Source organism: Ursus americanus, chromosome 35 (assembly GCF_024610735.1).
Source record: "Ursus americanus isolate L20-20 chromosome 35, mUrsAme1.1.p, whole genome shotgun sequence".
NCBI classification, from domain to species: domain Eukaryota; kingdom Metazoa; phylum Chordata; class Mammalia; order Carnivora; family Ursidae; genus Ursus; species Ursus americanus.
In genome coordinates this window covers 2,661,178-2,672,872 of record NC_142161.1, presented here as the reverse complement: position 1 = coordinate 2,672,872, position 11,695 = coordinate 2,661,178, and the positions used below count along the sequence as shown (strand labels likewise).

The following is an 11,695-nucleotide window of genomic DNA, read 5'->3' as shown; positions in this document are numbered from 1 at the left end:
TCTCTCACTGGCTGTCTCTATCTCTGTCGAATAAATAAATAAAATCTTTAAAAAAAAGAAAAGTAAGGAGACTTAGTAAGTTTCTGAATTCTTGGTGATGGTGTGTGAATCAGTAAGAACGAGACATCATTTAAGAATGTTTATTTCAGGGGCGCTTGGGTGGCACAGCGGTTAAGCGTCTGCCTTCGGCTCAGGGCGTGATCCCGGCGATCTGGGATCGAGCCCCACATCAGGCTCCTCTGCTATGAACCTGCTTCTTCCTCTCCCACTCCCCCTGCTTGTGTTCCCTCTCTCGCTGGCTGTCTCTCTCTCTGTCGAATAAATAAATAAAATCTTTAAAAAAAATGTTTATTTCAGTTTTAAAAAGTAGAGTCTAGAAATTTGTTATGGATTACAGAGAGTTTTAGTAGCCTTATTTGGATATTCAGAATACAGCATTAAAACAACATCAACATTGAAGTAGAGCATTAAAACAATATTCCAAACAAATAGCTGCAAATTTCCCTTGTCAGTTCCTTCAGTCTCATACAACTGATTCTTGTTGTGCTGGGTCTTGAATAAGCAGTCCCATGAAGCTGTCTGCTTATTGCCTAGGAGTTCTGGAAACCTTGGCTCAGTCCACTGATTTGGTATGAAAGTTGTCTAAATGATATTAACTCCAAAACCTGCCCTTAAGAATCCATGCTTTCAAGTGTCAGTAGATTGAAGGATCTTGCACAGTCGTTTTTCATGAGGCTCTGACACCGTCCTTTATTGAAGACGCAAATTCTAGTCAGTGGTTCATAGCAGAGCCTTCAGGCCAGCAATAAACAAAAACTACCTATCGGTGACAGAGCCTTAAAATGCCTGTGGTCGGTTTATATCCGATAATTTTCAGATGTGAAAACGGATGAAGGTTCGTAATAAGAATAATGCAACTCACAAGGAAATTTGGTTGTTTCTTTAGCATGTAAACCAGTAATAAAGCCATTCCAAAAAAAAACTGTAGACAATAAGTCTTTAAAGATAATTAAGTCTATTTCAAAGAAGTCAGTGCATGTTACTTGTGCTGATAGATAAAAATGGATGAACATAATTTTTATAGAAACCGCAGCCCAGAATGGTAGTGAGCGGGCGCCCTTCCTGGCAGCGGTGTAGGATAGATGTGATTTGGGGGAGTTCATTCTGTAGACTTCGTTGGTTCTGGAAGTCCCGTTGCACCAGAGTGGGGCGGTTGTGGTCTGTTTTATTGATCATATGTTGTTAGCAGAACTCCTCCAACATTACACAAGGTGCCAAAATCACTCAATTAGAAAGAACAAGACGTAGTGCCATAACTTCCTCCAAGGGTCATCTACGAAACGGAACCAGGGCTAGACAGGGCCTACACAAGACAAGCCAAACCAGGGGGACTGCAGCAATCAGAGGCGACTAAAAGAGTATAAGAATGAAAGATCTGGGGATGGCTGGGTGGCTCAGTTGGTTAAGCGTCTCCATTCCACTTGGGTCATGATCCTGGGGGTCCTAGGATGGAGTCCCACGTCGGGCTCCTTGCTCAGCGGGAAGCCTGCTTCTTTCTCTCTGCCTGCTGCTTCCCTGCTTGTGCCCTCTCTCTCTCTCTCTCTGACAAATAAATAAATAAAATCTAAAAAAAAAAAAAAAAGAATGAAAGATCTGGCAGAGGTTAGAAGAGTTGAGTTCTACAGGTTGTGACCAGGTTTCTGTGAGTTCATTTTATAAATGTGAATGTCAGGATTCTTAATATTACCTGAAAATATGCATCTTATATGAGATAGATATTTATAAGATTGTTTTGGGCATCACTGGTAACCAGTTGTTCTCTAGATCCACGAGGAAATGATCTCGACTGGAACAGACCATCACAGGAGCAAGACAAATGGGGTCAAAGAAGGAACAAGGGGTGGGAGGCCATAGGTCAGTGCCCTGCTCCCATTCTGCTGCCTGCTACCTCTGTGGCCTGAGGCCAGTCACTTAACAGCTTAAGGTCTCAAGGTTACTGTAAAACAAGAGAAATAATTTGAGCTCTTTTTACTTGTTGGGGAAGTTGTAAGGGTCATAGAAGGTCATTTAGGTGAAAGTGAACGAAAATGCAAAGCCATCAATATATTTAGGTCCCCAGGAAGCCTAAAGACCACCATTGTATGAATTGGAAGAAAAGTCGCTTCCTCTGGATGAAGTCAGCTCTATGCCAGTTTGTACACAGAGCACGGTTAGGTTTCGGTCTCTACGTGCCCCCATGGCTCGCCACCCTTGAGCGGAGCGTAAACTTCAGGAGAAGGACACTGCGTGATAGCCCAAGGGGGCGTTCCCTTTCGAGATGCTTGCCGCGTCCCCCCATAGCTAGGTCGCTTTGTGTTTGGTGGGTCCGGCTGCCCTGACACTAGGCTTTGCACACCATTGAGCGCTCTGCAGTCCTAACAGAGGGCAGCATTTCGACATGGGGTCATGGCCAATAACATGTCCCTCTCTGACAACGCCTCCCACCCCACTGTCCCCACCCTGGACTTCGGTGTATCTGGTGGGCATGTGTGTGACACAAACCCTGGGGAAAAAAGCCAGCGGCTCCTTTGGGACCCACGGCAGAGTTGACTTCCTTATTAGTGAAACATTGTTCCCTTTCCCTACTCTTGTTTTCGAGTCTCTCATCCTAAGAAACTCCCACAGCTTGGAGAGCAGCCAGCCCGAGGCGGAGCTGGTTTCACATCCGGCCAGTCAGCTGTCGCTGGGCAGAGGCAGCTGCCACTACGGAGAGAGGGAAAGGCTCCCGCGTGCACAGTGGAGCGACACCGCTGACCGGTGCGTTCTTGTGTAACCCGTGGTTCCCACCCAGGTCACCAAATCCAGGCTTTCATGGCAGATACGTCGTCCGTCCCTTTCACCATCCCGAGTGTGATTCACAGATGCAATAACCCGTGTTCACGCCCATACCCAGGCAATTCGTCTTCGGAGTCCGAGCCCTCAAACATCGTTGCTCCGACAATTCTCGCCTTTCACTCCTGCATTATTGGTTTTCTTCTCTGCTTAGTCTTTATTATCAACCAACAAGCTGAAGTCTTTTCTTAAAAACAAACAAAACAAAGTAGAACACCAGCCTCCTCTTGACCCTTATGCTCCTGCAGTCTCATAGTTCAGATGGCTGGTCATACCTGGTGTCGCCCCAATTTGTATCTCCAGCTCAGACTCGTCCGCTGAACAGGCTCCTATAGTCACTATATTTAACTACCATCTAACATCCCAACTTGTCATTTTAACAGACACATTGAATTTAACACCAACACAGGGCTGAATAGGGTGGAAGAAGCCCGCAGGGTCTATATCGAGTGTAAATAACGGTCTAGGTGAGGGTCTTGTGTGCATGCGTGTGTTTCTCCACACTGTTCGGTAAAACATCTATAATGAGCCTTAACACTTAAAGTAAGTTTTTATTTTGCAAACATTATTGGTTCATAGGGAGCTGCCGAGAGAATACACAGAAGTCTCATGTACCCTTCCCCCATTTCCTCTAGTGATGACACCTTACACATTAGCGTGATGTGTAAAATTGACCTTAGAATACTGTATCCGTGTGTGTAGTTCTGCGTCTTTTTATTTTATGTGTGGATTCATGCAATCACCACTATAATCAAGGTAGGGAACTGTTTCATCACCACTAAGATTTCCCTTGTGGGGGCGCCTGGCCGGCTCGGTGGGTAGAACGTGCGACTCTTGATCTCAGGTCGTGAGTTCGATCCCCCACATTGGGCATGGAGATTACTTTAAAAAAAGCCTACAGAAGGCTCTCCCTTGTGGTACCTCCTTAGACTCACATCTGTGTCCTTATCCCCACCATTCAAAGCCCCGGCAAACACTAGTCCCCGTATTGCATGGATGTCATCTAAATGGAGTCATACAGGGGGTGACCGTTTGCTATTATTACTTCTCTCGCTCAGCGTGCATCCGGGTTCTTGTGAGGAACAGTAGCGCACTCGCCTTTATTGCTGAGTAGGGTCTGTGGTGCGCATGGACTGCGGTCTGTCTGGCCCCTCAGCCAGCGGGGGATATTTGGGCTGTTTCTAGTTCGGGCTAATACAGATGAAACTGCTGTTAACATTCATGTACATTTGTGTGGACGTATGTTTTCATTTCCCTGGGACAAATGCCCAGGAGTGTGATTGCTGAGTTGTGCGATAAGTATGTAGTTACTATTTTAAAGCTCTGCCAAACCGTTTCCCAGGGTAAGAGTACCATTTACATTCCCATCAGCAATGTACGGGAGATCCAGCTTTTCCGCATCCTTGCCACTGTTTCGTATGATCACTATTTTTTTTCATTATGACCCTCCCGATAGATGTGTAGCAATGTCTTCCAATCGCAGGTCCCCGGACTTCTTTCTCTGCAGTCCTGTCCCCACTGGGATTCTGCCCCATGGACTCTGGTTGCCTGGTCTTCCTTGGACTCTCAATTCCAACTCCTCGACTCAGGGAGACCGAGGGACTCTGCCTGCGTCCCCGTCTCTGCGTCCCCTGTCTACCCTGCCCAGAGAGTAAGCTGGGGGAGTGGGCTCCTCCCATTTCTTTCCCCTCTCTCAGTGATCGCTGGACTTCATTGCCTTTGTCCAAGGTGTTGAAAATCTATTGCTTTTTTCATATAATTTGTTCATTTTTCCAGGAGTTTTAGGCAAAATCCAGCCACTGTGCCTCCATCTTGACTACAAGTGGAAGTCTTTATTTATTTATTTATTTATAAAAGATTTTATTTGAGAGAGAGAGAGAGCGAGCGCATGTACGAGTGGGGGGAAGGGGCAGAGGGAGAAGCCGACTCCCCGCCAAGCAGGAAGCCCAATGTGGAGCTAGATCCCAGGACCCCGGGATCATGACCTGAGCTGAAGATGCCCAACCATCTGAGCCACCTTTTTTTTTTTTTTTAAGATTTGATTTATTTATTTGAGAGAGAGAGAGAGACAGAGAGTGGGAGAGAGAGTGAGCATGAGGGGTGGGGGGGCTCAGCAGAGGATTCTTGCCCTTTTCGTGTTGCCAATAGACCTCACCAGAAATAACGGGCAGAATGGACACCAAAGAGGGATAGCAGGTGCAAATAGACGGTGAAAAGTAATACATGCCTAGTGTGGAGTAAGTGCTCAATATTGGTTGTGGTTGTTATTATAATTATTGTAAATTATCAACATCAGCACTGTGAAAGCTCAGCCAGGCGGACCCTGCCGATCACAGAGGCAGCTCCTGGACCACCATGTGAAAACTCCTACCTAAATGACAAAGCAAAACATTCTCCTCAAGAGCCTTATTTATGTCCAGAAAGGGTTTTTGTAGTGCCTTAATATCTCCAGAGTGCTTTAAAAAATATCTCCTGCTGTCACTTTTAGCTACAGAAGTGAATAGAATCGACGTCATCACTCTCCTGGTTTTGCTCACTCAGACTACAGGGACCGATAGTGATGGTGCTGCTTTGGATATGGTCTTATCCGGGGCTAAATTACCAGGTTTGCAAAATCTGAATGTTCTGATGGGAACGTGGTTAGTGGTTGGGCTGGAAAGAGGGAGAAGGGAGTGGAGGGCAGGGCTAGGCTTCATAGGTTAAGGTATGTGCACATTTATGATTGACTCAAATATTCCAATGGTCCAATTAAGTCATGATCCAAGTCTAAAATGTAAAAAGCAAAATAACCATGCTGGAGAGTTGACCCAAATACAGGCCAAAGATCTTGACGTGCTAGAAAGGACAGGAAAGGGTTAAAGGGTGCACATGTGGAGAATATTAAACAATGACTTGATTTGAGCTCCATGGCAAGTTCAGGCTGCGATAAAGCTCAGGATAGTGGGTGTAACTCAGGAGGGGGACAACTGACGAAACAAAACTGTCTGCAGTTTCCCAGGCTGGAGCCGTTTCCTGCCTTGGATGTCTGGGTCTGTCTCCATGTCCAAATAGCCTTACTTCAAAGCGTTTGTGGGAGCAGCGGGAATTGAGTGAGTGTTGATTCAGTGCTGGTGGGAGGAATGGAAAGGGGGTGGGCTGAGAAATTAATTCTGGGTTTAAGAGCGCAGGGAGCAGCAGGCGCTGGCCATTTTTCTACAGACCCGCATCTGGGGCACTTTTCAGAAGGAAGGAAACCCTGGGAGGGAAGAGCCTGGGCAACAGGAGAACACAAAGGTGTCTGCAGCTACTCAGGTGTCGAGGTAAGTCCCAGGCAGTGTTGAGCGCCCCAGGGAACAACCTGGGAAGTTCTTTCTCTTGAGAAAAATTTTCTAAATATTGAAATATTTTCAACTTTAAAGGAAAGTTACGACAATAATACAAAGAACTCCTGAATGCCCTCTATCCAGATACATAATTTTAAAAACATTTCCCCCACATTAGAAAAAAGCATTTTCTTTCCCTGTAAACACATGTATGCACGTACACACAATGTATTCTTCGAACCATTCGAGGGAAGGTTGCATATAGTCTGCCCTTTGTTCCATAATATTTCAGGGTTCATTTTTTTAAGAATGAAGATATTCTTTTAAATAATCATAGTATAATTTTCAAATTCAGTATATCAAACATTGATATAATCCTCCTATCTACTCCACAGATTATAACCTAATTTTATCAATGGTCTCAATGTTCTTTACAGCAATTTTTTTTTTTTTGGTGGGGATGTTCTCTCTTTGATAGGGGGATGCAATTGGCCCCACAGGACAAAGATACATGTTCTTCCTCTTAGCACTCGCTGGGATATTTATTAGCAGGGGACCTCCAGCCGGTCAGTTTGGGGGACGTTTTTTTTTCTTTTTTGGTTTCATTCTTATGCCATTTCTTCCCTAAGGGTACAAAACTAATCCGCAGGAAATACCCAGGTGCTAAGAGATCTTTAGTAGTAGAAGGGTTCTGGCATGACACGAGGTAGTTTTAACAGGGTCCTGAAATGTGAATTTGGGCATCGTCTCCCCCCCAAAGCGCCACCCATCCCTATCACGAAGCCTCGGCTTAGGAGTAAGAATGGACCATAGTGCTTTTTCTATTCCTTTTTATCTTTTGAGGGAAAGGATGGGTAGCAAGGACAGTAATAGACACTTGAATGAGCCAAAATTAGTTTGGGATAAAAATAGAGAGAGTATCCTATGGTGATTCTAGTCCTTTACCAAGGATAAGGCTTTCTATAAGAATTTCTCTCAAGGAAAGTATGACACAGTACTTGCTTGTCTTTTCAACCATTCTCTTGGGTTATTTGGAAGTGTGGGAGCCACTTGAGGTCAATTTTCCCTACTGTTTCCCGTCCCCGAACCAACTCCAGAACTGCTTCTCCTGGTCACGTTCCTGCTCGGCAAGATTCGCACGTTATTACACAGCAACAGGAATGTCGTGGGGGGGGGGGGCGAGAGAAACGGGGAAAGAACAAGAAAGGATCTCTGCCTTGAGGGGAGAGGGTAACGCGGAGCAGGGAGAGGAGACCAAAGGCTATGGCGCCAGTGTTTAGGGAGTCTGGAGTCCCTCCCCGAGCCAAGCTGCATCTCCAAGCCAGCCCTTCTGTTTCCCTTCTGCCCTCCAGGAACCACTAAGCTGACCCTGGTGCAGATCTTCTTCATGCTGCTGCTGCTCCTGCTGGGCCTGGGGCTGGGCCTGGGGCTGGGCCTTCAGATGGCTGCAGCCGTCCTGGAGGACAGCGATCAGTCCCTGAGTGAGCTGTGGTCCAGCGACTCAGAGGACAAGACCAAGGCCACTAAAGGAGAGGGCAGCCGAACTACAGAAACCTTGCTGCTTAGCAACGAAGGAGGGGTGCAACCGGGCTGGTCCGAAGACACCGTCCTCGGGGAAGACGAAGCTCGGGGAAGCAAGATGCTCAGAGACGAGCCTCCCCTTCACAGCCACAAAGACCACCTTAGGTCTGACCTGATGGCCAGGGAGTGCAACACCCTGATGGCCCAGAAGCTGAAGGAGCACAACCGCACGTGCATAAGCCAGTACACGTTCATCCACGAGGATGTGGATACGGTCAAGGCCGTCTGTAACAGTCCTGTCGTCGCCTGTGAGCTCAAAGGGGGCAAATGCCACAAAAGCTCCCGTCCTTTCCATTTGACACTCTGCAGGCTGTCCAAACCAGGCCAGGTCACTCCTCACTGCAGTTACCTCACATTCATTTTTGAAAGGCGTATTATTATATCCTGTCCTGACATGAAGGTCCAGATAATGTCTGGACAATGAAGCGACTTATCTTCTTCCTCTTCTCCCTTCTCCTCTTTCCTTTCCTTCCCGTTTCTTCTTTCTCATACCGTTCTCCTCCCAGGTGTTCTGCATAAGAAGGTTCTGGGAAGAGAGGCTGGCCTACTCTGTATCATTCTCCCCTGAAAACACAATTCTTCTTTCGCCCTAGGTTTCCCCCGGCTTGCATTTTGCTGCTGGGGTTAGACGTGGCAGAATAAGGTAATGATCTGTAGTGTTTGCGGGACCTCCATCTCTCCTGCCCGGGAGAGAGATAAATGAGGAACTGCTCTAGTCTCTGCGGTGACCCCGGTCATCAGCCTGTTCCCCCGTCTCTTTGCCTTTGGGTGGGGACTGTGAGAGGTTAACGCATCCTGGACCCACGTCCTTCCCTGCTGTTCATGAGCCTCTAGGGCCATCACAGGAGCCTCCTGGGCTTTCCGCATGGCACCCTGTGCTGCGGGTGCAAATGAGTGACTCTAGCTGTGACTGCACCTGCTGAGCCCCGTGGCCAGGTTTCTCTTCTTGAGTCCCTCAGAAGAGAGGACTCGTCCTAGGGTCTGCTGGGAAAGTGCTGTGGAGGTGCAGACTAAGCTAGAACATGGACAGCACTCTGGTTGGACCCTCCTCGGCCCTCTTCTCCCTCCTCCCATCTTTTACTACCTGCCTTTGTTTTGCTTCTTTTTCCATCTCTGTGTTTTTTCTTTTGTACCCTTTCCTTTGATTTCCTTTTCCTCTTCTTTTTGGGCTCTCCCTGTTTTTTCTCTGAATCCCTTTAGAAATTCCTTCAGCCACTTAAGTGTCAGACTCTAGATTTCAGCTTGGGCTGTGATCTCAGGGTAGTGGGATCGAGCATCACCCCCCCAGCTCCGCCCTCAGTGGGGAGTCTCTTCTCTCCCTCTGCTCCCCCCGCCCCTGCTTGCAAGCACGCTCTCTCAAATACATAAATAAATCTTAAAAAAAAAAAAAAAAGAAAGAAATTCAGCCAACACTGATGATTTATGCTATGCCAGGTAAGAAGATGTTGCTCGTAGGGTCTAAAAAGTCCGGCATAAGGAGCTGGAGGGAGGGAGGGTCAGGAGAGAGAGGGCGGAGAAAGGGAGCCGCTTTTCCAAACCATGTCCGGAAAGCAGACGAGTGCTCACTTTCGGTGCTCAATGGTACAGACTGGTTAGGATCAAGGGAGTCTTATTTTCAATCATCACCTCTTCCCCCTTTTTGCTCTGCAGAAGAACGTTGGTGAAAGAATAATTTCAGCAGAGAAGGGATTGCATCTATTTGTGGAGTGGGAAAACTATGGGGTTGAATAAATAGAGGATGTAAGTGGCTGGCCTAGTTCCTCTGAATTAATTTCTATCAAGAAATAGTGTAGTTAGACATGCAGGGGTGCAGAGGGAATCTGAGAACATTGCTGTGTGACTTAATTTTGAGATTCCCTCACCCTAGAGGGCTCCTCTGCTTCTTTTACTAGACGGTAACACATTCCAGAGTCAGGGACATACATAAATGGGAGACTGGAGAGAAGAAAAAAAAAGAAAAGAAAAAAAATTTGGCTTTCCCTGATCTGGCTTTTACTTTCCTGTTCTTTCTTCGTTTGTTCCCCAATTCCGTTTATCTTTCTTGTTCTCCCAAGCAGGCAACCATTAAATGTGTTGCCTCTAGTATTCTCTCAGACTCTCCTGGTTCAACATTTCCCTTTAGACCTCACTGTCCTCTTCTGGCAATAATAACCGTTCAGGAGCAGTGTTCCTGGGCAGGAAGTGTGTCCGCACCTGCGGCCTGCCCTGACCTTGAGAGGTGGGAGTGGGGGAGAAGGGCAGGAAGTGTGGCCGAGGCCAAGGCCAAGGCTGGGGCAGATTCCTACTCTTCCTGTTGCAGAATCGCTTTCAGGGAAAACAGACAAAAGATTATCTCAGGCCAGGGAGAAAATGAGAAATGAGGTGGGAGGAGAGGAAAGAAGAGTGGATGTCAGAGAAAATCAGCCATGTTGGGAATTTGTCCAGAGGTAAGCCAAAGGCATTTAGGATTACGGATGGAATGTGAAAGGGTTGCAAACCTGACTTCATCTTAACCAAAAGCCAAAGGATCCACATTGTCTGGCTCAAAATATTAAGAGATGGGATTAGCTAGGAATCAAAGCCTGTATTCTCTCATTCGCAGATAGGTTCCTGCCAGCTTCTCCCCTTCAGCGTTCCCACACTGTCCTCGTCTCCTCCTCTGGTCTCCACTTGGGACACTCTCGGTGGTCAGGCTTCTGACTGTGGAGACTATCCTAGGAAAGCAGCTCACGAAACTCTTCTTGGGCTCCCAGTGGTTCAAGCAGGAAAACACAGCCTCTGTGACCCACAAGGTGACAAGACACACCCCACCTACCACGGACAGAAAATTAACTCATTGTAGCCCAAATGCTGGCTCATTCACAAAACTGCCACCGACTCCTTCAGCTCCAATGCGCTCCATCCTTACACTTTCCGTCGTATGCATTAGCCCGTGTAACAGGTCCTCAGTGCCTTACCTATTGTTCCTAAATCCCCAAGGCTCTGAAAACCGAAAGGGTTTCTTTCAAAGTGTCTCCAAAACTCCTTTAGATGCAAAATCTGACTGATTTAATGACACAAGCCTATTTATTTTCTTTATGCTTCATTTATGCTCTATGCCCATTACACGTTTCACTGAAGAAATATCAGTGTTTGCTTATGAACACTGCCTCAGATAGACTCCTCTAGGGGTGTTTAAGTAATATCACACATGTACGTACATGCACACTTACACATTATTGCTTTTGAAAATCTGAAAAATTCTAAGTTTCATAATGCATTGGCCCCAAGAGTTTTAGGTAAGGGATTGTGGACCTACATACACAAGTTAATCAGCTCTTAATTAATTTGGGTATACAATATATGACCCAATGAAGTCATAAGCATCTTTGTAGAAGCAACTATAAGTTTCTTCTATATTCTTCATTGACCCTTGACCCTTTATTTTTTAAAAAATATTCTATTTATTAATTTGTTAGAGAGAGAGAAAGAGCACGAGCAGGGGGAGGGGCAGGCAGAGGGAGAAGCAGGCTCCCCGCTGAACAAGGAGCCTGGTGTGGGGCTCGATCCCAGGACCCTGGGATCATGACTTGAGCCAAAAGCAGACGCTTAACTGATTGAGCCACCCATTGGCACATTTATTGATCAAAGATTACCTGCTTGTTGATTATCTAGAACCTTCTCAGAAATTATAAAAATGATTGAAGAGGAGCAAGTTTTCTGACTCCCGCCAAATACTGTGCAGCCTGATTCACATTTCAGAGGGCCCAGTGTGCTATTTTCTGGAGAAGCGGGAAGGAAACTATCCTCTGCAGGCACTCTGCTAGGTGCTGTCACATACTTGGCTTTGCACAGTCCCTGTAAAGACGGGATACTAGAGTTGATTGACTCCATTCTACAGAGGAGAAGTAACAGGCTCAGAGAGGCCAAGTTTATCTCAACGAAGATCACCCAATTTATAAACGGTTGATCTGTCATTCCAA

At 46.5% G+C, this 11,695-nt stretch overlaps 1 protein-coding gene across 1 annotated transcript; it reads left to right on the top strand.

Moving 5' to 3' along the window:
* Positions 1 to 6,046: 6,046 nt before the first annotated feature.
* RNASE10 (ribonuclease A family member 10 (inactive)) lies at positions 6,047 to 10,946 on the top strand. The gene is made up of 2 exons (XM_045784887.2): positions 6,047 to 6,170; positions 7,526 to 10,946. Exon 2 carries the CDS (start codon positions 7,561 to 7,563, stop codon positions 8,176 to 8,178), a length of 618 nt encoding a protein of 205 aa, XP_045640843.2. The 5' UTR covers positions 6,047 to 6,170; positions 7,526 to 7,560; the 3' UTR covers positions 8,179 to 10,946.
* Positions 10,947 to 11,695: the final 749 nt, after the last annotated feature.